The sequence below is a fragment of the Excalfactoria chinensis genome, chromosome 2, assembly GCF_039878825.1.
Source record: "Excalfactoria chinensis isolate bCotChi1 chromosome 2, bCotChi1.hap2, whole genome shotgun sequence".
Lineage (NCBI taxonomy): Eukaryota > Metazoa > Chordata > Aves > Galliformes > Phasianidae > Excalfactoria > Excalfactoria chinensis.
In genome coordinates this window covers 77,276,191-77,302,382 of record NC_092826.1, presented here as the reverse complement: position 1 = coordinate 77,302,382, position 26,192 = coordinate 77,276,191, and the positions used below count along the sequence as shown (strand labels likewise).

The window sequence follows — 26,192 nt, the reverse complement described above, 5'->3', positions numbered from 1 at the left end:
GTAACCAACCAGACCATTTCGGAGCGTGGTCATTAGCTGGGAAAACAGTAACACAGTATTTTCCTTACAGAGATCTTGATTTTTCACTTATTTGTTTAAACCGTTTAGCAATAAACACATATAGACACAGTTTTACAAAGGTAAGTATATATATATATACATACACGTACATATATCTCTAATACTTGGATTACTATGAATACTGTGGATTCTGTGTAACACATAATATAATGGATCAGAATGTAGTAACTTCCAGTTACTCTTTAACTTGACAGATGTTGAGTGCTATCTATTGTTCTGTCAAATAATGCCTCCCTCAACTTGAAAATGACATTTCATTTAATGGCAAGATGAAGGGAAGGATGTTCAGTGTTCAGGTTGAAGAGTAGTTGAGAAATTTCATTATTACTTTACATGCAAAAATCATGAGAGATGCAAATGCAAGTGGAAGTCTTTATTTTACTGGAGCAAACTAATGCAGGAATATGAAACCACCAAAGACATTTGCGGTGATATATAACTTGCAAAAGAAAATACGATGACCCTTTTTCCCATACTAATAGAGAAATTCATACATATCATTAATCTAAGCAGGCAAGGACAGCATCTTTGCACGGGACTTCCCAGCTCCGTGCACATGCAGAGAAACCAGTAATTTCCCACTGTGGGAGCTGAACTACAGCTGCAGTAACACTCGCCTTCCAGGAACACTCCTCCACATGCCTCAGTCAAGCATTTTATGACCACCATCCCCAGGTGATGAACCGAGATACAGAGATTACATGGGGCATTCACACTCTGGTACGTAGGTGAGGACTTTCCCTATACAGTCAACAGAGGGAGAGGTTTCTCCAGAAGGCAGCTGGGGATACCCATGTTAGGCTCTTTCTTCTCTGGAACAGCCTCACCTTCTGGAATAGTATTTCACCCTATGTCATTATATTCACTGAACCTGCGGAGACCTTCCTGTGGGTGTAGTTGTTGCATTGCAGAAGTGCTTGAAGCAGGTGAACCCCTGCAGTTCCTCTAACACAGCCACACCTGCTGAGGCTTCTGGATAAGGAATTTCCCACTTAGAACCATAGGTTGGAGAAGACCTCTAAAATTATGAAGTCCAACCATTGACCCATCCTCACCATGCCCACCATGCTGTGTCCCCAAGTGTCCCTGCCCCTCAAGTCTCCTTTTGTGCTTTGAATTTTCTGTATCTACCACAGTACTGACAGGTCTCGCTGAGCCCCTGCTTAGTATTGCTGCTCGCATGAAAAGCTTCAAGAAGTGAGCAATAAGGAGTGGGCGTCTGCAAGGGTTGGGTGAGGTGCACCCTGACAGAGTGACAGTAGTGGGCAAGTGACTGAGAGTGAAAGTGGTGGGCTGGGGTATGAGAGGTGATCAGCAGTGGTTGGTTAGTGGTCTGAAAGGAAAGGAGTGAAAGTGCCTGCATAGGGAGGAAGGGAGCTGGGGAGGCACTGCCAACTATGAGAAAGACACCAGCATGCTACCTCTGGCACACTGCAGACACAGTTCTGTGAACCTATTTTATATTCTCTGAAAATATTTCACGTCACACATACACTCATACATCTATCTAAAAATACATAATAGAGTGGTGTGGAACTGAGGAGAGGAAATGAAGGAGATTCAAGGAAGGCTGAAAAACAAGAATAAATGCAGGAGTCCTCAGGAGAGTAAAGAACAGCAAAAGACTGATGCAGCTTTGTAGGCTTCAACATGGCTTTGTTATTTTCTGTAGCACCATCACATGCAGGCAGACAGTGTAGGGCCCTGATCCTATGGATGACCTCCATGAGGGTAGCAGCACCTGACAGAGATCCACACTCAGAGGTTCCACACTCTAACCCTGGCCCATAGAGTCTGGCTGCCCCTCCAAGGCCTGGTGGAGCTTTATCTACCCCCATGTCCTTAATTGAGCTCATTGGCCAGGCTGTCCAGGGGACACTGGTGGTACTGGGACTTTCTGCCCACGTTATCTCTGCAGCCAGTGGTTGCCACTGACCCCATGCTGTGCAGGGAGGTAACTCCAGATGGCTTCCAGCCATAGATGACCATCAGTCATCTATAGCTGGCCAAAAAAGCGAAGGCAGCCACTTGTGAAGAGTAGCATTTTATATGCTGGCACAGGCTGAAAATCCATTAGCAAGTTGTTGAGTTTTATTTTCAAATAAATCAAGAGCAAATCTATCATTTTTTCTTAATACAGTCACTTTTTTTTCCCCTACTTTCATTATATGTTTAATTATTATTTATTGGACAAAACCAAATAATTATTGTTTACTGTTTAGTTTTCATTATGGATTTTAAAAAAAACATTCCCTTGAAGATTAAAGGACTTGTCCATTTAAAAAGTCTCTCTTGAACCTGTTACGATGATTTGCATTTAACTTCCAAAATCCTTCACCTGTGCTCCTGCAGCTGACCTGACACTTGCCTCAGATGGTTTAATCAGAGGTTCGGGCTGTGATCAACATATTCCCATACAATTATATAAATATATATTTTTTCTTAAGTTAAGGGTAAAATGTTGCTTATATTTTGAATTTCTATATGAATCTTAACTGAGGAATCCATAGGTTTTGTCTCAACCAGAGCTGTTTTTAGTCAAAAATAGTCTTTAAACACTGAGGAACACAAACGTCCCCTGTCCAGCCAATATACAAGTATATATGCCTTCTTCACAAAAATCATGATGCACCCAGCACAGGCTGTACCCACAACGTACTCACAAGAGGCAGATGTAGAGTAATCTCTTTCCCAGCCCCTCCTCTGCCATGCATAGTCTTCATGAAGAACTCACGCTAATCCCTGGAATTCAGAGATGAGATTGATGAAATCATTCAAGCAGAAAGCTCCCAATTTTTATGATTTTGGATTAACTGTTACAAGGTTCTGTTCACTGTAGAAGAAAGGTCATCTCCTTTGAAGCTTGCTAAACTCACTGCCTCAGCATCCCGTAACAATGAATCTGATGGTCTAATTGTAGATCTTGTGCAAAAATACTTTGTCTTACCAGCCTTGAACTTTTGTCATGCCTTTATGTATCTGAAATACCTCTTTTTTCTTGAATGAGGACTGGGAGTGCGGAGGCTCCATATCTGTGTTCACTCTCCCTGTAATTCATTTGATGAACTCCTTCTTCAGTTATTTGGTTGCTTACCAATAGGACTAGTTCCAGTCCCCTCTCTCTTCCTATTGAAAAGTTTTTTCCTGTTATCACCTTCTCATTTCTCCATTCTGGTCCCTGTTAAATAAATAGAGCAGGAAATGCAAACATGATTTTCAGAAAAAAAATGTTAATGCCCCAACAATCCTTAATTTCATTATTAGAATTTGTGAATTGGGATTGTGAGTTTCACTTCCCTTGTCTCCATTCAAACTGTAGCTTTGAAACCTTTTACTTGGTCCAAAATTTTAAAGGCTGGCACCTAACTATCCTCAGACAAACAAAAGAGGAAAACCAGCCTAAACAAAGGAGGAAAACCAGCCTAAGTGCCTACTCATGTGTTTAGGAGCCTAACTTGAAAGCTTATTTTTTGAAGGTTGAAGGAAATGAAGTGCATTACAGAGAATGAGAAAGAACTCTCTTGGGAAATTCTGCTACTGACTTTTTTTTTGCACAACCAAAAGCTCACTTTTTAGTTGTTTCTAATTATGTTAATTAAGTGGGACCTGGGTGAGGGGGGGGGGGGGAGGGGGAGCGGGCAGACAAAAAGACAGCAATTCTTATTTTGACTTGGGAACTGCTTAAAATATGTTATTTTCTGTTAAGGACATCATCTTCTTAGATCTCATAATGCTTCTGCTTCTTCACTTTCAAATATTCAGAAATCCCAGAAATGTCTGTGAGAAACTGAGGAAGCTCAGAGGATGAACATCATGTGGGAGGGGAGGGTAGCTCTTAGATACAGCTTGGCCAAGGCTTTGTTTTAAGAAGCCAGAGCCAAGGGTTAGATCACCTTCCTGAAGATGCTATCACAGAAGATGGTTTCCCATCTATCAGAATGAGACAAGACAGCAAGGCAAACACCCCCAGTCATCCCAGGGAATGCAGTCAAAAGAAGAGGAATTTGGCTTAGAACAGGAGACTCACTGGGGACTAATTTAATTCGACTAGATAGATGGACAAACTGTAGGTCCAAGACAGCGCTTTGACTAAGTCATTCCTGACTTCATATGCAAGCCTGGCACAGCAGCAGGAGCTCTGTGCTTCTGAGTGTGGCCAAAAAGATTGTGTGAGATGGCATTTTACTTTGAGAGATAATGAGGATACCTGGGGAAGGGAGAGCCTAGAAAATGGAGAGAATCAGAACAGAAGTAGATGTGGCAAATAAGCCAGAAGTTATGAGGATCTGGGGAACATATTAGTCAGATATGTCTATTAAAGACATCTGCGTATATGGCAGCATCTTGTGAATTCAGAGAACGTGATGCCAATTATGATCATCAGAGAGTCGTAATTTTGGTAAAAGCATAAAAGGGAATTCAGTAAAACTGGGAAGGTATTGGATGTAAGAGTTGAGTAAATGTAAGTATTTAAATAAATTTAACAAGCTTAAAAGCAAAAGAACAATCGGAGTATTTGCCGTGGAGGGTGATTTCAGTTATAATGGGCAGTAGGGAAATATAGCGCTACAACATTATAGTGACCTTATGTTGACCTACAAAGTGTTCAGGAAGGAAAGACTGGTCCATAGAAGCAGAGGAGATACTGCTGTATGGAAGGATAGCATAGCATAAGCACTATTTAGATGAGCTGTAAAAGGCAAGCACTACACAACTGCATCTCCAAAGACAAAGAAATTTGAAACTAGAAATTCAGAAGCATTTTAACAGCTCCAGGAAAGTAAAGACATCAGCAGGTCTTTGTTGATAATCTCCAGCTTAAGAAAAGGAAACAGAGTGAGCAATGTTGAACTTCAGCTGCTAAGAAAACTGTAGTATCAGGACCTTTGGTTACTCCCCTATGCTCGATCAAATAGATCAGGAGGAACACATATTAGAAGAGATTTCTTGACACCTTGCACAACAAAGTCTTGTAAAAGTGAAACCCAAAAGGAAGAAAGTAGTCTTAACTCTGATATCAATCACAAACTGATAATAGCTGGCTCACTAAGTCTTACTGTCTAGGTGGACCACAAGGCTAATTCATTAGAGCAGGTCTTACGTTCATGGATCAAAACTTTCATCTTTTTGAGGTGGTACTGCTTCACATTTTAAAAAACCTGTTACGTAAGCACATACTTTACTATCTAAGAAATGAAGCAAAGAACAACTGAATCTACTGAAAAAACTGAAAAATGACCAGTGAAGAAGGACTTTAGAAGCTGTTTGCTCACCCAGGAGACTGAAAACATTCAGAGGGGTCATATGACTCAGGCTACCAGCTTCACGATAAAGTTTACTGCTTGTGTTTCATCTTCTCTATGCTGGGTATTCATTGAGTGGGCTGAACTACAGCTATACAGTGCCCAGATGTCCCTGCTTTCCAAAGGGTGTTTTGCCGGTGTTGGCACCAAGCCTGATTTCAAACACTTCTGCCCAACTCTGCCTCCTTTTATAGGGTCATCATTGCAGTTTAGCTTTATCCTAGATGCAAAATGTGTGTTGCAGCCTCACAGAGCACTAAGCAGGGCTCTTCTTCACATTAAATTCCCATCTGTGTCAGAACTCAACTTTGGAGAGTCCCACTAGAACTATGCAGCCTCACAGCACGTGTGACTTTGCAATTACGTTCACCTAAGTTGCACTCAGCACTGTGGCATCCATCTGCAGTTAAAACCTGCTGGGATCACAGCTTAAGCATGATTAGCTGGCACAATGACAACCTTGTGTTTGTACTAAGTTCGACTCTGTAGAGCAATATATCAGCATGAAAAGGTGTAACTTCTGTATGCATGCATGCTTTGCAGAAACCGTGCAAGGCAATACTGCATGCATGGAAATGAATAGTAAAAACAGGTAATGAAGAAAAGAAGGTCACATAGGCGTAGAAGGAAGAATTGTTTGTGCTGGAAGGGTCCCTTAAAGGCCATTTAGTCCAACTCCCCTACAGTGAGATCAGGTTGCTCAGAGCCCCATCCAGCCTGATTTTAAGTGTTTCCAGGGATGGGGCATCCACCACCTGTCTGGACAGCCCTTTCCAGTACTTCACCACCCCTACTGTAGAAAACTTCCTCTTTACGTCCAACCTAAATCTCCTCTCTTTCAGTTTGAATCCATTTCCCCTTCTCCTGTCATAACAAACCCTGCAAAGAGTCTGCCCCCTTCTTTCTTATAGTCCCCCTTTAGATACTAAAAGGCCACTATCAGGTCACCCCAGAGCCTTCTCCACTCCAGGCTGAACAGCTTCAGCTCTCAGCCTGTCCTCACAGGGAACAAGGAATCACACGAGGAATAGCTAAAGAAACATGTGGAAAGTGAGTTCCTGGACAAAGAATGCGAAAAAAATCAACAAACCAACCCAAGATACAAAAAGGACACAATTTAAGAGGTACGATTTAGGAATGGCTATCAGTGACAAAGATGATAAAAGCAGCATACCAGATGAAACAGGTATGACAGGAGCCCATTTAACCATCCCATGGTTATTACTGACATATAGGATATCCATTTGGATGGGATAGAAGTTCAGTAAAAAGTATGCAATGGAGCAGTGCTTTTTTTAAAGCAAACGCCACCAGTAATCTATGCTTTGAATACCTTTTTTTTCCTGCATTTCAAGCATATTAATGGTTTAATATATGATAGTATTATTGGTGACACTGGGAACGCTGGGCTTTGGTGAATCAGTTGATTTGTTTCATCTTTAACTAATTTGAACCTTTAATCCTCTTGCTTGCGCAAAATCTTCTTCCTTCAGGTCAAAGTATTAAATAGTCTCAAGAAGTAAATAAGGAAAAAAAAAATACCAGAAACCCCGTGGGGAACATTTAAATTAAAGTTATCTAATAGTCAAATCAACTTAATACTATGATCATAGGCTCATCTCAGCTTGTTTCACTGACTCCCACCACCTCTGTGAATAAAGCTGTGGGAATAAATAGATAAAACAAAGAAGGGATTTTAGATTACTTCTAGTTTCTTGTTGCCCTAGGTGGTTGCTTTTTTACTGTAACTGCTGTCATTATACACATACAGAACTTTTTAAAACACAAACATGCAGATCAAAACACTGGCCTGCAAAATTTTCCCCATTTTTCAGGCCTTGTTTACACTATACAGTATGCCCGTATTGGTTCAGAATATGACTTCCTTTAGGGATATAAACTGTGCTGGTGCAAATCCTTATGTAGGCAAAATCTTGCTGATATAACTGTCTTCTACCAGCACAACATATTTCAGTTAATGACTCAGAATACTCTTTGATATCAGTATAAATTGTTCATCTTGGGGGGGAAGACTGCTTCTTTACAGTTAAAATGTTGATAAGTTCTGAACTTTTCTCTTCCTTTACTGGGGCTTAAATCAGTCAAACTTATATCTAGTATTTCTCATCCAGAAATAACACAGCTTCTTTTCATCACCCTTTTGACTGTTGGTCCTTTTCTGCGTTCCTGCTTTGATTGTATGCTCACCAGAAAGGAGTCTATTTGAAACCCCCTTGAAAGCAGAAGTTCTGTTTCAAGCAACAGTAACCACAGGATCAAATGCCTCCCGTCTTAAAAGAAAGAAAACTGATTCAAAAGCTTGAAGCTAACAAATGGCTTGCAGTTGTCCAAGCCGCTAGTATTTAATATTGAGGAAGCAATGCTTTTCTGGCCTCCAGTGATGCATCTCCTAGACAGGCAGGCACACAACAAAATGAAGTCTTAATGCCGTGAGCTCCTTGAGACTGCTGCAATAACATTCTGGCAGACTGGGTTCCCTTGGCTCTTATACTTGCAGCAATTTGAATGTCTCTTTCAGTTTAGCGTGATGCTTGGCAAGTTTCCCAATCTTACATTATCTGGGAAAGGAAGACAAGAGAAGCTGGTATGTTGGGGAGCCTTTGAAGATGCTTCTTTGCCGTTTGTTCATAGCAAGACAGTTGGCTGCAGGTAGTAGTGTTTGGCCAGCAGCTTAGCTTGAAAATGGTTCAACTGAGTTGCATCCAGGCACCAAGATGCTCAGATACCACAGCAATGTGTGCGGTACAAGAACCTAGATAGAAGTAGATTAGATAGCAAATCAGACAGAATTTTGCATGTGATTTCCTGGGTTTGTCTAAACTTATAGCAACAACAGTTAATTATAGGAGATTGTGAAGGCAGCTCCTGTGGGGGGTTTATGTCACTTATACGCTGGATTCCAGCCATACATTGCCAGCTGAGGGTTGCCCCTGTGGAAGGAAGCTCCTCCTGTTGCAAAGCTGGTGGAAACAATCCTGGTGCCTTCCCGCTCTGGGACAGGAGCAGCAGACATCTGTGATGGAGGCTTGACAGAGAAAAAGGAGGATGAGCATAATAGCTGAACTGTGATGCAAAGAGAGTCTAGATGGACACAGTTCATCACCTGAAGAGAGACAGGCACAGGAGGTGTGGCACACAGGAGTTATTTGTGGTTAATTCTCTAGATAACTGCAATACCTACTTCCAGATCTGGTCCTTCTCCCTCCACCAGACAGGAATCCCTCAGCTCTTGCAACCACTTCCTCTGGCACTTCAGTGAGGGCAGATGAATGCTTTAATGAAATTCTTGAGGCTACTTGGAAGTGCCTGGGCAAGAGAGCCTGGCCTTCCAACAGCAGCTGTTTGGGCAGGAGTCACTGCGCACGTTGCTGCACAGAGAAGGCAGTGCTGTATTTGTGCACAAATGAAGCCAACAATTATTTCTGGTAGATGAGCTGTGTCTAAGCAGTAGCTGCACAAGTTTCACAGCAGGAATAGTTAGCCTGCCTACAGTACTGTTCTTATGTACCTACAGTACTTGCATCCATACACCTGCCCCTGGGCCAGCTTGTTTGGTGTGAAGTCAGCTCCCTCCTTCTCTCCTTAGAACCACACTCTGCCATATAGACCCACCTGCATGTAAAAGTTTTCAGAGAAGCAAATAGCTAGGGACCCTGTAGCCATTTTGATCAGCAGCTTCCAATCTGTGAAGTTGTATTTATCTTAGAAAGTGGGAAAGCTTTCAAGCACTGATTTCATAGGTAATGCATTTTTCTTTTTCTTTCTTTTTTTTTCTTTTATTTGGCTGGTATTCATGATTTTGTTTCTTACTCTTTCCTTTGAGTATCTGAACTTTAGCATGACATTTCTGCTCCCTTGGAAACACCAGCGCACCAAGTAATTACCAGTCTTTCCTGCCTAAGTGAAGGGCCTTCTGCTTCCTAGCAGCATTAGTTCAAGGTCACAACAACTGATTTAAATACTTCATGAATTTGCATCTGACTTGCTGTCCACAGAACTTGTTCATTAAGAGATCCAATTTCCACTGGCATTCTCCCTTTCAAAGTTCGTCAACAGGAAATATAAATGCTCAGCTCTTTGTGAATGATCTGCAAGGACACGCAGGCATTAAATAAATAAATAAAGCAGTTAACCAAATCCTTTAGTTTCTGTTTTGAATGACTGGCCATAGGAATGCAGGCTGGGCTGTATTTCAGCTGTTCCCAAGGATGTGGATGTGTAACTTGTTGATAGCGGTGCTTCAGGCTCTGGTGACAAGAGTGTGGCCACCCTCGTGTCCATCATCCTGCAGCAGCACAGCCTCTGCCTCCTCTCAGGAGCACCAGGCTCCAAAGAAAACCACAAGGAACCTGTTGTTTCAGAGGGCTGACATTCTAGATTGCCTCAGCCCTCACCCTGAGCTGCCAATGCTGCTGGGTTGTAAGGAGCAGCATTAGACTTGCTCCAGCAATTAATGTGAGCATCTGGCACACAGAAGAGCTGAGGCTCCTGCCCTGCAAGACCTGAAGGAGATCCAACTGATAGCAACAAAGCTCAGGAAGACCAGCTTACTTCATTGGGAACAACACATCACCACCAAAAGAAAAGAAGAGCCCACTACAGCCCTTGGATTTCAGCATTAAGTTTTTAAAACCTTACTGGTGCCCAAGGTTTATCTCTTTCACAGTAAAAATGACTCTGAGTGCACAGCAAGTGCACAGACACAGATCAGCGCTGAACACGTGGTTAAAATAAATTACTATCTTAATTTGTAAATAATAGTTCTTTAGGTCTACCTGATGAAGTCTGGCCAGCGTAACTATCTCATGGGGAAAAAGTCACATTGGTAGTATGCAGAGATACCTTTTTTTTGGCACGGTTCCCCTTCCCACTAGGTAGACTTATGTGGATTTAACACCCAGTAGCAGAGTCTCTGCCAGTGCAGCTCACGTTGTCTGGGAGGTATTTCAACCATGCTGGAGCCTCCTTTGATGGTATAAGCCTTGTCTCCATCAAGGGATTTGGCCAGAGCAGTGACACCGGCACAGCCTCTGTAGTACGAAATGACCCTTTTTCTCCTGCTACCAATGTGTGACATTTTTTAAAGCTTTCCACTGAGAGGATACACACAGACTTTGTGCCCTTTCATGCATCAGCTATACAGCATTACCTTTTACAGAGGAATTAAAGCATGTGTAAGGGTTGGAGGTGTGTCTCTGTCAAACATCCCTATGGTACTTGCTTCTAGGTGGGAGGAAGGACTAGAAAGGAGGAGAGAGCAGGTGGGCCCTGGAAAAGGGATCTTTTAGCACTTCTGCAGGATGCCTGCTGTTGGTATTGGAGGTGGAGGGACAGAGATTATTTGCAACTCATTAAACTTTCTTATTTTGTTTCTGCATGGTGGCATTTGAATAAATCTAATGGTTGTAGTTAACGTGTTGCAACTGTGCATGCAAATTAATTTAAGAGCTGATCTGAATAGTAAAACAAAGCCCTTCAATCTGTTGGCAAACCATATCCTCACACCCCGATTTTCCTTGTTCTTTTCATACGGTCCCTCTTAGCTCTTACCTGATAGTACACGCAGGAGGGCTTTCTGGATGAACAGAAAACTTGAAGTTTTCCCAGCCCACCCAATGAGTGCCTGTCAGGTAAAGCAACTCATAAAGCTGTCTTGGGGGTGACAGTAGGATTCAGCTCACTGTGACAACAGGTGACAGGCAGTTGACTTTGTCTAAATTCCCACTTTCCTCAGTCTGCACAGCCTCTCCTAGCTCCTTTTCCTGCTTGGTCACCCATCACTGGTCTCCCAGGTTTCGTGGTAAATAAACAGATAGGAGTGGAGCGGAGGCACTTGGACCAAAAAACAATCTCTTCTGAGCTGATGCAGGCCAGGAACTTCTCATTGTGTTAATTCCCCATTACCACTTAGCTATGAAAGGATGAAAACATAGAGCAAGATTCTGAGAGGCCTTTAAGAACAGCACTAAGTGGAGCAGTCCCACAAGGTGATCCAGCAATGCATCGCACACTGATACCAGAGATCTTCCCTCCCATTGTATGCTGGGCAATGGCAGGGGGCTTACAGCTTGATCCTACAGCACCTGCTGGGGCACTGCATACAACGGTAGGTTTAGGAAGTGGCATGAGAAATCCATTATCAAAGAACACTGCCTTGTCTCTTGCTCAAATAAGGCTTTCACAGGTGAGCAAAAATGGTCTGGGCTGCTAATGAAGTGCTGCTCGCCAAAGAAAACACATGCATGAATTGTTATTTGCCACATGGCCCCTGGTAGAAGCTACCTGCCCATTTAAGCCCACAGCATTTTTAATATTGCTCAACCTTTATTTTATTTTGTTGGTACTTATTTGTTAAATTGCAGATATATCATAAGATTACTTTATCATCAAATAACCTTCGCTGTTTATTTCTCCTTGTAAATCAACTGATTGTCACAAGATCTTTAAAAAAAAAAAAAACAGCAAAAAAGCCTGCATTGAGCCATGTGAAGAATGCATGGCATTTCTGAAGACGGTGCCAGTAGCTTTGCCTGAACTTTTACCAGAGGTTCTGCAGCAGTGCCGTGTTGGCCAGTGTGGGGCCAGAGCACTACGGCTGCAGCAATGCTTCTGTATGCTGTGCTCAAGGCAGAGTGCAAAGCAGGCAAGCCAAGGGGCCTGGGGATCAGAACACCGTGTTTAGACAGCAAACAGGGGATCAAGTATTTCCCTAAGAGATGTTAAAACAAGCAGCAGGGAAAATGCATGACCAGTCCCTCGTGGCTCAGCTGATGGCACAACCTGCTCAGACTAGTTCGATTCCACCCTCCACATGACACCCATGAACTGCCTGTCCTGCCAGAGACCACACTGAGAGAGCCCTGCCTTGGCAAACCCTAGTTCCTTCTGTCTTTCTTTTCCCTGTTTACCTCGACTAATACCTGTGCCTTGAGCCCTTTCGCCGCACAGCAGGATAAATGCATTAAACAAAGCCCTCCATTGCCGAAGTGGTGGGCTGATGACAAAAGCTGTGCCAAAGCACTTTGAGCATTTCTACAAGCAGCTACTTTCAGTTCCCATTTCTCAGACTGTTACATGATTTAACTCTTTTGCTGCATCCTGAGAGTGACAGATACTGGCAGCTGGAGCATGTGGGGAACTTAATGGTGTGCACATGTACATATTTCCCTTTATTAGCAGAATACCTGCCAGAACCAAATTGTCAAATTTGGGCTTTTAAATTAGGTAGACTATTTCCAGTGTAAGGTCACTCACATTAAAAGTAAATTATTGAGAGTTTAGACAAGGCTTTGAAAGAATCGGGCCTGTCATCTTTCAGACCCATTTTGTCATTATTTTCCTTTACCGTCATTCTAAAGCTGTGTCAGTGATCCCAATATACTGTGTTTCTTTGCAAAGTGTACGCAGAGTCATAGAATGGATTGGAAGGGACCCCAAGGATCATCAAGCTTGCAGTGTTAGAGCATGAGCTCCCTGTACAGTTGGAATAGTACAAGAATAGTTGTAAATAGATAGCCAGAGGTTATCTATAGGAAAAACTCACCAGCTCTGAGGCCTTCAGTCAAGATGGAAAACATTAAGACTTGTCACCAGAACTCCACAAAGCAGCACTTTCCAGAAAGAGATGCTGCCTTAGAGCTGGTCAGCCCTTAAATGGGATCTAGGAGAGGTGGAGTCAGGCTCCACCCCTTCCAGGAGCACAGCTGAATTATCTTCACCTGTGCTCCCACAGCTGACCCGACACTTGCCTCAGATAGTTAATCAGAGGTTCAGAGTGTGGTTAACAGTTTCCTATACAGCTCCCTTACTAACCCTGCGATGCTTGTTCTGTTCTCCAAAGTGATCCACAAATCTCTGTGGCGTTTCCTAAGTTCACCTCTGTATGTGAATGTAAACTCCTTGGAAATGGTTTGCTAAATTTGACTGGAAGAAGAAGGTGGCCTAAAACTACATGGTTCTTAGTGCAACCGAGATGTGTGAAAATACATGCAATTTCCTTCTATGTATGAATTATATACAGCTTCTACCATTCAGCCCAAGTATAACTCCAAAAGTTAAAACTAATATAAAACTATAACTGCTATATATCAATGTGAAAAAATAGAAGATGATTGGTTGAATGGGCTTACCAGCCTTCAAAAAAGAAGAACTTGTCAAGGACTGAGCAGAGCGGCTTTGACTGTGTTGTTTGAACATGGAGGATTTTCTCCAGACTGCCTCCTCACCTTCTTTCTTTCCTTAATGCTAATACTGCTCCCCCATAAGTGGCACCCATTAAATACCACCAATGAACTGCTGCAGTGACATTGCACAGCTGATGCCAGGAACACTTCACTTTAGTGTGGGCCTTTCCAGGAATAAGAAAACCAGGCAACCTCCCCTAGGTCTGGGCTTTTGCATACTGCAGAGCCACGTCTAACTAAATTAAGCAGAGACGCCAAGACAAAATTGCTGAAACATTTCTCATGCTGATTTGGTTTAACAAGAATGCAGCCTTGTCTGAGCACTGCATGGCTTTCCATGCAAGCTGAATGATCTGCACCTTACTAACCCCATATTTAAAGAGAAATGGCTTGACCATTCCCCATAGCATAGGTTTATCCTTCATCTCTGTCAGCTGTGGAGGAAATCTATCTGCCAACAGGTTCACTTTCCAGCAGCATGAACTGGAACAGTCACCCTCATTGCTATAACCACTCAGATTTATTTATGTATTTCTAAGCACATGCGTCAGTTCCTATGAAGAAATCTAACCGCGATTATTCCTTACCCCATAAATGTCTCCATCTGAGTGCTATGTTTAGTCAGCCCCGCGCAAATAGTATTTCCATTGATTTGAATTTACATATACTTCACTTGAGAGCCTGGCATCAATAAGGGCAGCAGGACATGCCCCAGTACATAGGGTCACCAGTGTAAGTATTTAAACAAATGACAAGAACACGGAACGAAGAAGATACGTTGAAAACACTGTGACGAGAACCAGTTTTGTCCAAAGTCACAAACCTCAGATATCACAGGAGAAACAAAAGGGTGTGCAGATGCAAACTAATTGAAGCTGCAGCTCTAGGACTGTGTAGGGTATTGTGAAAACAGAGAATCCAGAATAGATCAATTTCTATCACAGGAAAAGGTGAGGGGTTAAAAAAAAAAAAACACCTGTATAGAGATTTGATCAGGTGTACCAGCACCAAAGCCAAGGCAGTGGGCAGGTACTCTGCTAGCAGTCAGTGGGATGGTTTGTGACACCTTCCCTTCCTGCATGTTATAGTTCAATGAAGTAGACCTGGTTGGAGTGCTAGCATGTCAACACTTCCAGGTGTACAAAGACACCGGCCCTTCTAACAACACCAGCCTTATGAAACACTGCGCCTTGGCACACCACCACCAGGGGCTCAGCTGCACTGATTTGCATCTCCTCAGTGCTTGAGTTTCCATAGAGGACTCGTGATCTCTTCAAGAGAAGAACAGCTATAGATTTGTCTGCCTTTTTTTTTTTTTTTTTTTTTTTTTTTTAATGTTCCAGGAACTTTTCTAATTTAGCTTCAAGATGACATTTTAATGAGGTTTCATTGCATAAAAAAACATCAGACGATTTAAGGAGCTCTCTTCTCTCTCTCCCTCCCCAAATCACCTCTGAAATGAATTACCATGCAGGAATGAAGGCTTTAATGAGAATTTATGTTGCTCATATTGAAGCAGGGGTGAGTGGAAAGTCGTTCAGCTGCTAAATCATGGCATTGGAGCGGATGTCATTCCCTCTCCCACCATGACAGATGGCAGCATGGTGTCATTCAGAACTGAGCAGGTTTCTTCAAAAGTTTGGATCTGGTGTTTGTTTGTTTGTTTTGGAGTCAAAGAGAGGGCAGCAGAGAATAGCTGCAAACCAATTCCCTCTCAGTAAAATGGAAGGCTCACCAGCTCTTCATTCAGTACAATGTGGCTCAAGAGGATATCCTGTCAAACCAATGATAACGAGGGAAATAAAGTCACTTCCTCAACAGCTGTTTGATTCAGGTAGAAAAAGGAAGTCTTTACTTCCTCATGTTTGCTCTCCCTACCACCCCCTCAGCCATAAATGCATAAATGCCATGCCGAGGTTGGCTTTTCCCTTGGCCTTGTCAGGGGGAGCACTCGTGCCAGTGATGCAGTGCTGGGCTCAGCATATGGGAAGTATTGACTCCTCTGCAGCCTTGAGGATAGGCCTTGCCTCTTGGGCAGGGATGGAGGCTGAGCTGCGAAAGGACCGAGACTAACTCAAACCCAAATGCAAGTAACAAATGTTTCTGTAGTTAAAGATGAATGATATTTGTTTCTTGAATCAGCACTGCCACATTTGGGCCAGCAGACAAGAGAGGTAGTGCAACTGGGAGCCGCTGACTTGAGCCAGGGCACCACTCAGGACACCATCATCACCATTGTGCCTCCTTGTCCTCCATGGGTGACAAACTCCACCAGGGCCTGAGCAGGACCTACTTTCCCTGTGGGCAGCTCAGTGGGGAGTGGGGCTCTTGGCCTACTCCTGGCCCACCATATAAACCCAGATGGGTGAGGCGTGCACTTCGGTGCACAGGGACCATGAAGAGATCAGGCAGAATGTTCGTCTCTTTACTGCTTCCATCCTTCTTGCTGTGCTGAAACGGTCAACATGAATATATGCCATAAATGAATGACAGGCTTATTTGACTTCATAAAAGCTTCTAAAGAAATTACTTTCAAGCAACTTACAGGTCTGAATGAAGAGCTCTTTTCCATATAATTTTTAACTGCCCTGATATAATTTTACATCCAGGATATAACATTCCATTAAATTTTAAATAGTTAGGCCTTAAAGGCCTACAACCCTTATGTTTCCAACCGTGTGAGATTTCCAGAAGGCCTCACCAAGCCAAAACTCGCCTCGGTCCATTTGCCAAGAGGACCCTTGCTTTCATTATAAAGTGCTTTTCAGACGACATCAAGTGTTTGAGGCAATTTTGTTAAGCTTATTTGTTTTAGTGCAGTTTCTCTTATTTTAAACAGACCAGTTTAGGTGACAAAAATCCAGTGACAAACACGTGGGTTTATAGAAGACAAACCCTATGAAGCAGTCAGAATTCTGTTTAGGGTTCTCCTTGTGCTGAAATAGTTTTCAGTAATGGGTCCCTCCCCCTCTCCTTGTTTTAGTACATAAAATGGACATGTGTTTATTTAAAACAGGTTTGAAACTTAAACAAATAGTGACAGGCTGTTCAAACAAGCTTCGGAAATAGGTCTAATCAGGATGTTTGAGAAGGGGAGGGAGAATGATCATAAAGAGCTACTTGTAATATATAGTGCAGACACCATTAAGCTGGGTTCATGTTATTGTTGTATAATCTCAGCAAAAACAGTACTGCATGCTACACATTTTTTGTTGGCGTTCCTCTTTTGAACCATACATTATACCATAGGTCTGCCTTGTCTTCAAGTTCTACTGTAACCCTCTATCCATCCTCATAGGGAATACCAGGGGTTCTACTGAATTGTTAGAAATGGCCTCTCGGGCAAACTGGGCTGAATGTTGCTGAGCGTGGGTAGAAAGAAGGCACAAAATATGCTCATTTTGCAATTGATACTGGGTGTGCGTCGGCTGTCATTACTATACAGAAGTGAGACTCAGCCCACAGAAAGAAACCATGGAAATGTAACATTAAGATATTTTCACATGACTTGCATTTCCATGGTATTTTTTTTTTTCATTTCCTCTGTTTTCCACCTATTATAATATCACCAAGTTTTGAACTTTACCCTTCTTGTATTTTTATAAGGCATGATCTCGAACTCTCTATCCAGGCAAAGCTCCCATGGAAGTCAGTGAGTCTGCACTGGCGGCAACAGGACTTAGCCCAGTCTGTAACATTTTAGGATATTGTGTTACTTCATAGCCTTAAGGAGAAATAAAGGAAGCTGTCCAAAGAACTGCTCAGCAAACTCTGTACTTCTCGGCTCTTCATCAGCACGGCAGAATATCGAGGCCAGGGTTTGGCAATGTCTATTTCAAACACAACACAGCTATGCAAAAGTTGTTGAATTTTCTCAGGGAAGAACAGTTTGTGTTAAGACATTGGCCCCAAAGGTTAAACTGCCTTCACTTAAGAATATAGTCTTGGATGCTCAAGTTTGAAAATGATTGCCTGGAGGAAGAAGCATTAAGAGATATCAGGAGGAAGACGATTTGGGTCAAACTGTTGGGCAAACCCCTCAGCAATTCTGTTACTGACACACTCACTCTTACCTACAACACGCGCCAATGTTACTTAATATAAAAACACATTTGGAGGTTACAGATGTTTTATTTATTTGCATCTCACTTGGTCTAGTGAACAGGAATCAAAATGGCACAATATAAAAACCCTTACACGCCCTCTCGTGGTATAACCATAAATGCACTTATTTTAACAATATCTAGAAAAGGCTAATGAGGAAGGCTATTTAATGTGTGATTTATGGGAAATGCATCTGGCTGAAAGGTTCCTGTGAAGGGCAGAGACCTGTTACTCTTTGTTCTTGCTGCAATCCGTGACATGTGTGCATTTTCAGAAGGCAGGTTACCACCTAGCATAGTAACATTACAAAATGTCTAAAGGCAACATAAGTAGAGAATGTTTGCTTTTACAAAAATTTGGAAGCCTAGGATAATAGAGAATGATGTAAACCCCACAATGGATACAATGGATAGCTGTCTGATGGGTTTATCTCTGTGGTTTGGGTGCAGACCTTAATTGGTTGCACAAGGATAGAGTTGTCCTAAACTCTATTTTTTCTCCCCCTTTTTTTTTTTTTTTTTTTTTCTTTTTTTTAAGCCATTCAGCTTCATTATTCATTGCTTTCACGCAGCACAGTGTGGTTTACCTCTCTGAGTGTTCTCAGGTTTCATGTTTGTAAAGAATGGCAGGCAGCTTGAAAGAAACACAGTAAGCACAGGGTGTTACCGATCTGATCACTGGCCCAGTCAAAATCCCATTGTATTTGTGGAGCACAAAAACAGACCATTGCTGAATCAGGGGAATGACTATCAGGAACACAGGACTAAGGTGTCAGCCCTTTTGCTGACAGTCATGAAAGGCCAGCAGTAGCATAACACAGAACTGCACCCTAACAGCTTCACCTCACACAGAAGAAACATCTCAGTGACGGCTTTGTGGAGTCTTCTGAGCCCCATCCCTAAGGAACTCAATAAATATTGGTCAATAAAATAGATGCCCGTTATCCAGTGGAAGCAAAAGGTTTGGAGAATGAAGTTCCAATCTCTTCCATTCCATGCTTCATGTGTTTTTGTATATACACAAATGGGAGACAAAAGGGAGTTACTCCTGTTTAAAAAATGCTTTTACTATATTCGCTGTTGGACAGGCCATGCCTAAAACAGATGTAAGACTGCAAGTAATTACAGCAATATTTGTGAAGAAATAGGCAGGAGAACTTTGTGCTAAGCACCGCACAAAAACATAGCTCCCAAATCACTGTTTTCATACATCGATGTGTTGTGGGGTTTTTTTCTACCAAAGTGATTGCTGAATGACCACTACATGTGAAGAAGCTCTCCTCCCTCTCTTCAATATTTACTGTGATTCTGATGTTCCTTTATTTCCCTTTCTAGGATGCCTTCGTGGAGTTGTACGGCAACAGTATGAGGCCTTTGTTCGATTTCTCCTGGATCTCTCTGAAGACCATCCTGAGCCTGGTTCTGGTGGGAGCTTGCATCACTCTTGGCGCTTATCTTGGACACAAGTAGAGTCACCCAGTTTATCGTGGATTACAAAAGTCTGTCAAAACAGCAAAATAATATTTTTTTTCTGTAGCACAATGGTATTTTATGAGCAAAACAACTTCCTGGCTAAAGATTAAATCAGCTATTACTGCCAAAGGAAATATCATTTATTTTTACATTGCAGGAAAATTATTTATTAAAATATATTTACATTTTAACCTGCTATTTTCAGAAACTCTGCAAGTTGTATCTGTCATCACATCATGTTGTTATTCTTAACTTTAATGAGCCCCAAAGCATTTTAGGTTCTTCTTTTTTTTTTTTTTTTAATTGATGCAGTTGTCTGAATTATTTTATCTGCAAAGAGCAAGTATACTGACAAAGACCTACCTGCTTACACTTAGGAAGGCAGTTACTTGAGCTGCTAAAGGCTGTGTAATTGTATAGATCTCCCTGCAATTTTTGGGATGGCTAGAAGGGCTCTGAAAGAAAAGGTCAATGTGAACAAAGTTCTAATCCCGTCCTGCCTGCGAGAGCGGTCAGAGTAAGCGGCTCAACATGGTACATGCATGCAGTCAAAATGGCAACTTCTTGAAGGACACTTGGCTATCCCTACAGCTTGAAATGCAATTGCCTCTGCCTTGTAGACATGCGTTTTCAAGTTACCAGTCATGCCATCGCATCATAGTCATGATAGCATCATCCTATACCCTACTATGTGTCAACTCAAATACTTTTCTTTACGGATGTGTGAAGTTTAATCTTTGGGGCTTGCAGGAAATTACTGTTCCAATGATTTTCTCAGCAGTAAAAAGTTTTCATGGCTACTGACACAGAAACATCAGGAGACCTTAAGTGCCTGCTTCTACAGAGCAGAGCTGGAGTCTGAAGACCTGACCTGCGTCCCACTTTAGGGCTCATATCTGCAACTAATCCTGTTTACTTACAGAGTTCCTCCAGGGGTTTGAAACCAATTAAATGTGGTCTCCAAATCCCTGAAAGTTGAAAAAGATTTTAATTCTATTTGGCAAGAAACAGACCTCAGCTGAGTTACAAATTAGCTCTGACTATCCTTGCTTCTCAAACCAGACACCAAAATCAAGTTCATTTTCATAACACAGAAAGAAAGTGAGCTTTATCCTCCTGCCCCTTGCCCTCAAAATTATTTCATGCTAATAATTTCCTAAGACTGTCTACTGAAGAAAAGATGAAGAAGAAACTCCTCTATCTGGACAGAGACTCTCTGACACCTTGATCTCACAGGTGCCTACTGTCATTTCAAGTGAAAACAGGGTGGAGGAAAAAGGGGAGGGTGAAGCCATCTGCCCCTGTTAGAAATGCAACTCAAGTACAGCTAATGCAGAATACTCGGTATACATTTTTATAATCAGACCTGTGTTCCAAGACCGGGTGTGTTGACGTATGTCAAAGCAGGGCTTTCCATGTGCTCGGAGGGGGCCGGAATTGCTGACGAAGCAGAAGAATCCCAGTGTGTTGCATGGACTGCTCTGCGGAATGGACATCACCATCTTCAATCAAACGCTCCTATTTTTTCTATGAAACTTTTGAAACCCGGGATTTGTGGGTAAATGGACATTCAGAGATAGAAAGAAAAGGTTTTAAAGCTCTGAATGTAACGTACCGTACAGTGCAGAAGTGCTATAAGGGGTGAAAAAAATAAAATAAAATACAGTGAATAAACTGTAGATTCAACCTCAAGATTTCAGATGGATAACTTTGTGGCATTATATGCAAAATATCTCCATTAACTTGGGAATGTAAGATGTTCAATGTTAAGGCTGTAGTTGATGTTGTGTCTTCAAAGCTGCTTTTTTTTTGTTTGTTTGTTTGTTTTAAGAGTTGTACATCTCAGCATTTTTACTGCTACTTAGTCACGGCACCTACACTTTGTGTGAGCAAAGATGGAACGAGCTTGCCTTTCCACTTTGAAATTACTTGTAATTTCATAGAAACATACAAAGGAGGTGTTTCGAAGATCACAAAAGTGGGACTAAAACTAGGATCGATTTTAAAGAAAAGAAAAAATGTCATAGAATCAGATGCACCTGCAGTGTTTTTAGAGTTTCTGTCAGAAGTGGGCATATGTGTGCAGGATTCATATGAGAAATATTTGAAATGGGAGCAACCAAGTATTGCGGATTGAGTGTGGGCTTTGTTTTTTTTTTCAGCTGCGAAGCTGAACGTGTCTGAAGCTGATTTCAAAACTGGAATTGGCTGCTATCGAGCTGATGTTTCATTCCACAAGCTAGTCTTCGTTTCAATTTGTGCCCATACGCCCATTAAATTTCATGAACTATTAGACCTCAAATTGTTTCAAAATTGTTTATTTTATTAAAGGTTTACATTGTCAAAAGTAGTAAAAGAGTAACTATCAATTCCAGTGCTGCTATACTACCAGGATAATTTGAATGGGTTTTATTTTTAATACCTTCCAATGGCAAAAGTTTTTTAAAGCTGCTTTAGAAATAATATGAAGACGACACGTGATGATACACATTTAAATGAATATTGAGGATTTTGTGTTCTGTTGTGTCTACTCACTGGACTACCCAGTGTATTGGTTAATGCCAGGCAAAAAGAAGAGTCACAATGACTGTTGATGATTTTATTTTATTAAAGAGCTAATGGAGTTTTCCCATCCTGACTGCAGAATAGTACAGTATTGTGGCTGCATTAGGTATAACGGTAGTTGATAATACATTTATTAAGAAACATAGTAGAAACGTTGAATGTATATAAAAGCTTGAACTTCTTTAATAAAATCCTCTCCTCTCACTCTTGCATTTCTTTTGCAATAATTCCTGTCTTTTATATTCCTCATCACATCTTCCCATAGAGGTTTGGTTTTTTCCCCCCACAGATTGCCTTATAGACTTGCATGCTCAAAGACTACACTTGAGTAAAAATTCATCCTCTGTCACTATGTGAACACACACACTTGGCCATTCCCAATGTATCCAAGCCGTCAAAGCAGAAAGTGAAGAGGGAGGCTTCTGAGGATGGTTAGGTGTGGAAGACCAGAGGACAACAAAGGAAGAGGCCAAGAGGTAGAAGCAAAGAGATCATTGAAATACCTCCCTGCTTAGAGGCGACTGTTACAAGGAATTGGTCCATCTTTCATTCTTTCCCTTGAAAAAGGGTGATGCAAGGGCAGAGTAACCCATTACAGACTCACTATGATTATTTTTCAGTAAAAAACTTCATTAATGCTGAAGGCAGTCTTTTGCATAACAGAAAATCCTTAGGAGTTTGAGAGCAATACTTGATTTGGCTGTGTTTAATTTATTTGTCATTAATTCGTTTCTGCTTCATTTATTAAGAAAATAATGAAGGAAAATGTTTTGTTCCTGGGGAAAGAAATAAAAAAAGTATCTGTGCAGTCCCTTAAGATCTGTTACAGATCAGTATCTTGGGAATAAACGGAAAAACGAGCAAAGTAATCTGCAAGGTCAGTGTTCTGGAATCAGAGCTGACACAGAGGATGTTTCTTAATAGAACAAACACTGGATCTAGCAAAGAAGGAACAGGGCTTGGGGGGTAAGGGAGAATAATATACAGATAGGGAAGGGGCTGGAAGATGCAGAGAATGACACTGGTGTGTAAGAAAATCTCAAGTTTCAGGCGATGCAGGAATCCACCCAAGATGGCCTGAAAATAACTTCTAACTAAAACCAGCTACGAACCCGTGCACTGTGATGTGACTGCAATTACTAAGAATGTTCAGCTACAGAATTGTTTTAAAATTATTCTTGAAGTACCCACTCATTACAAAAGCTCATTTGTTTGCTGTTGCGATTTGAGATTACGCAGCCTGAATAGGATTGCACTAATAGATGGAAAAGTGTTTCTTTGAAACCAGATGTGCAAAGGAAACATCGATGTGGTATGGTTCAAAGAATACAGATCCAGGACACCCAAGCATACAGCCTCCCTAGCTGAGTCACTGGGAGTCAGATACGCATAAGGACTGCGTGCTTTGAGCCTAAAGCATGACACTATGCTTAGCCATGCACCTGCATCCAACTTAACAAGCCTAGAACTCCTATTGATTATAAGTGTAGTGAAGTAGCATGTTTAAAGCCTGTCTTTTTTCCTCTCTCTGTCTTTAAACAAGCTAGCAAAATGATTCATTTGTATTACAAGTTAATGGCTCGGTAGTATATGAAAATTTAAACATCTTTTGATTTATGAGTTTAAAAATTCTTTCTCGTTGCAAAAGCCCAGCTTTGTTTTTCATTCCTATCTCTTTCTCAAGCAAGGCTAAACAAAAGGAAGACAAAGGAGCCAGTTTAATCTGTATTTCTTTTAAATCACACTCCTATACTAAGTTAATGCAGCTTCATCACACAATGAAACCTTTCTTGGCAACTTATACAGCATTAAGAATTCCACAGGAAAAAAAAAAAAAGTGTATATTTTTATAATTTAATTAGCATATTTTTTTTCTTTTTCTTCTGAATATTTGAATTTTAATTATCACCAGCATAAATGTACATAAGCAGATATCGTTTATCCAGTACCTTTGGATGATGTATGTACGGTAATGTAGTTTGTCAGTTTATCATCATTTAATATGATTATGTCGTTCTTTGTCTTTAAAATGTTATAAGAACATGCTGCCATTAAACTTTCCATGTCTGTCTAGTTAATATTGTGAAAAAATAATAAAGCACACTGTGAGTTACTTGTTTTGCATTTGACTTGTTTAGGATTGGTTGATAAGCCATGGCTCCAGTAGTTATGAGTGCAGTCTTGTCAATGAAACATGGCATTTCCTTCCTGCTTGTTCTGTTGACATTCTGCTCTGCGTTAACATCTTCAGGCTACAGTGACAGTGTTGACGTACAGCTTACCCACATGTGTTCTCTGAATCTCAAATATGCAATGATTTTGTAAAGCCCCCCCGGAACTGGGAATGCAACCGAGTTTGAGCTTTCCTGAAAACAAACAAGATCCTTGCTAAACTCCATGGCAGCAGAGATGACAAACTCTACATCTTTGAGGTTTATGTGACAGAGAAATATAAGAAAAATTTTACATTTTTACTTTTTTTTATGCTGTGGTATATTTTTGAGCTAATACCAAAATGTTTAATAGATGTGCAGGAATGTATATATGAATGTATTTATAACATTCACCTTTGTCCAGGGGCTGCCCATAAGATCAGGGGAGAGATGATATTCAGTGTAGCTAAGGTGGGTCCTTGGTCTGCCTGGACTGTCATGATGGAAGATGGAAGAGCTCTCTGCTTGCTTTGATCATTAGCAGACTGGTTAATTGGGTGCTTCATGTTCCTTAGCTATAACTCCCTCTCATAGCACCCCGTCACACTCACTACAACACTCAGAGCTGCGGGGCTGCAAGTCAGTGCCTTGACTGAGATTATCTGCAGGCTGATGTAGTCTAAGCTTTTCCTTCACTGTGGTTCACACTGGCTGGAACCACGGATTTAGTGAGTCTGTCAGCTCACATCACTCCTTTCAGGAAGGTTCACCAAGACTTTGAGCTTCGAATAATACTTTGGGACAAAATCACTTCTAAATGGGATTTACTATGGGCAGTGCTTGGAAAAGCACCAATGGGCACCCTCTGAATACAGTGTCAATTATGCACTAAAGCCATGCATCAGAAGTATCTGTGCTGCTGGCAGCTGACAAAGGACAGGATTTTGTGTTCATTCAGGCTGTTAAGTTCTGTTACTACTTTTCTTCTTTCTCTTGATCCCAAAAAAGAGCAGCCAATTTCACATCTGTGGACACAACCTCGTGAAGCTGTTGATTCAAGAAAGCAAAAAAAAAGCTCCAGAAAAAGCTACAATCAGTCAGTACTCCCCGGCATTCATCAAAGGTCTCTGTGCCTCAAGATACAGTCACCCAGGTTTGATTAGCTGCTGCTGTGTGAAATACAGTACACAGCCATGTCATCTACTAAGGAGACCCTGAGGATGCTGCCACCCGCTCTGTCTCATGTTTCCAACGTCTTGTTAAAAGTGCCATGAGACTCTTCTATTTCTTTACCAGAACTACTTTCCATCCTAGTGGAAAGGAGCTGTAAAAACATATCAGCAAATCTCAAGAGGGATGAGGGGAAAATAAAAGTAAAGCATTTTCATTACTGCTGCAGGTTTGTCACAGTCCTGTTTAGATACAGGGAGGTGTTCAGCTACTCTGCCTCTAAAAGGCTCATTTTAACTGGCCCTTAATTTGCAGATGTTGCCACACGCATTCAGTGGCTGGAGTTCATGTACAAAATAATAGCTGAATTTGTTAATAAGTATTTAACTCTAGGAATGTACGCAACTACTTGAGGGGGGTTTGCAGCCTAGCATGCTCAGTGCGCTGTCATGCGTGCCCAGCTAGTGAGTGGCTCGAGTTAGTCGTTTAATCCCTTTCAAGAACAACTCAGACACACATGCACAAACATCGACCCTTATGTCTGCATCCTCGAGGACAGAGAAGGTGGAAGAAGGCAGCCTGAAGCTTTCTGAAAGAAGCCACAGCAGAAGAATGCAATAGATTCTGTCCTCCTAGCTCAAGGACTGAACTGCTGAGCAGAGAACGAGGTTGCAAATTGCTTTACAAGTCAGGAAGCAAGCAGATCTGCAGTTCTGCATATACTGCCATTTCTTCCCTGACTATTGTATGAGACTGAAAGAAGACTGAAGGGACTTGGAGAAAGGTATCCTCAGCACTGTCTTATTTCAAGCTAAAACCTAAGGAAGGAACATGTGCTGAAGTCCCTTTAAGGAGGTTAAAGTAAGTTAGAAGGCCCAGGTAAATTACTTTAGTGAGTCTCCTTTTTCTGCCTGTTTAGATGATTCCAGTTATTGAAAAAGCTGGGAGGTGAGCACCTGTGAGTAAATGCCTACCTCATTACTGGGACAAAGCACAGTGTGCACAGAAGAAAAGGTCAGAATAAAGACAAAATGAACATCAGACCTGATAGCTGGGGAGGGGTTTGGCAACCTGGAAATTACACTGGTAGGAGCACTTTTAAAGCAAGCTTTCACAGGCCTCTCTTTTCAAAATATACAC

General features: G+C 41.6%; 1 protein-coding gene across 1 annotated transcript in view; it reads left to right on the top strand.

Moving 5' to 3' along the window:
• BCL2 (BCL2 apoptosis regulator) overlaps positions 1 to 19,161 on the top strand; it is an 89,287-nt gene extending 70,126 nt beyond the window's left edge. Inside the window, exon 2 of the mRNA XM_072328617.1 lies at positions 19,027 to 19,161. Within this exon, the coding sequence (XP_072184718.1) occupies positions 19,027 to 19,161 (135 nt within the window). The remainder of the gene's footprint in view (positions 1 to 19,026) is intronic.
• The last annotated feature ends 7,031 nt before the right edge of the window (positions 19,162 to 26,192 follow it).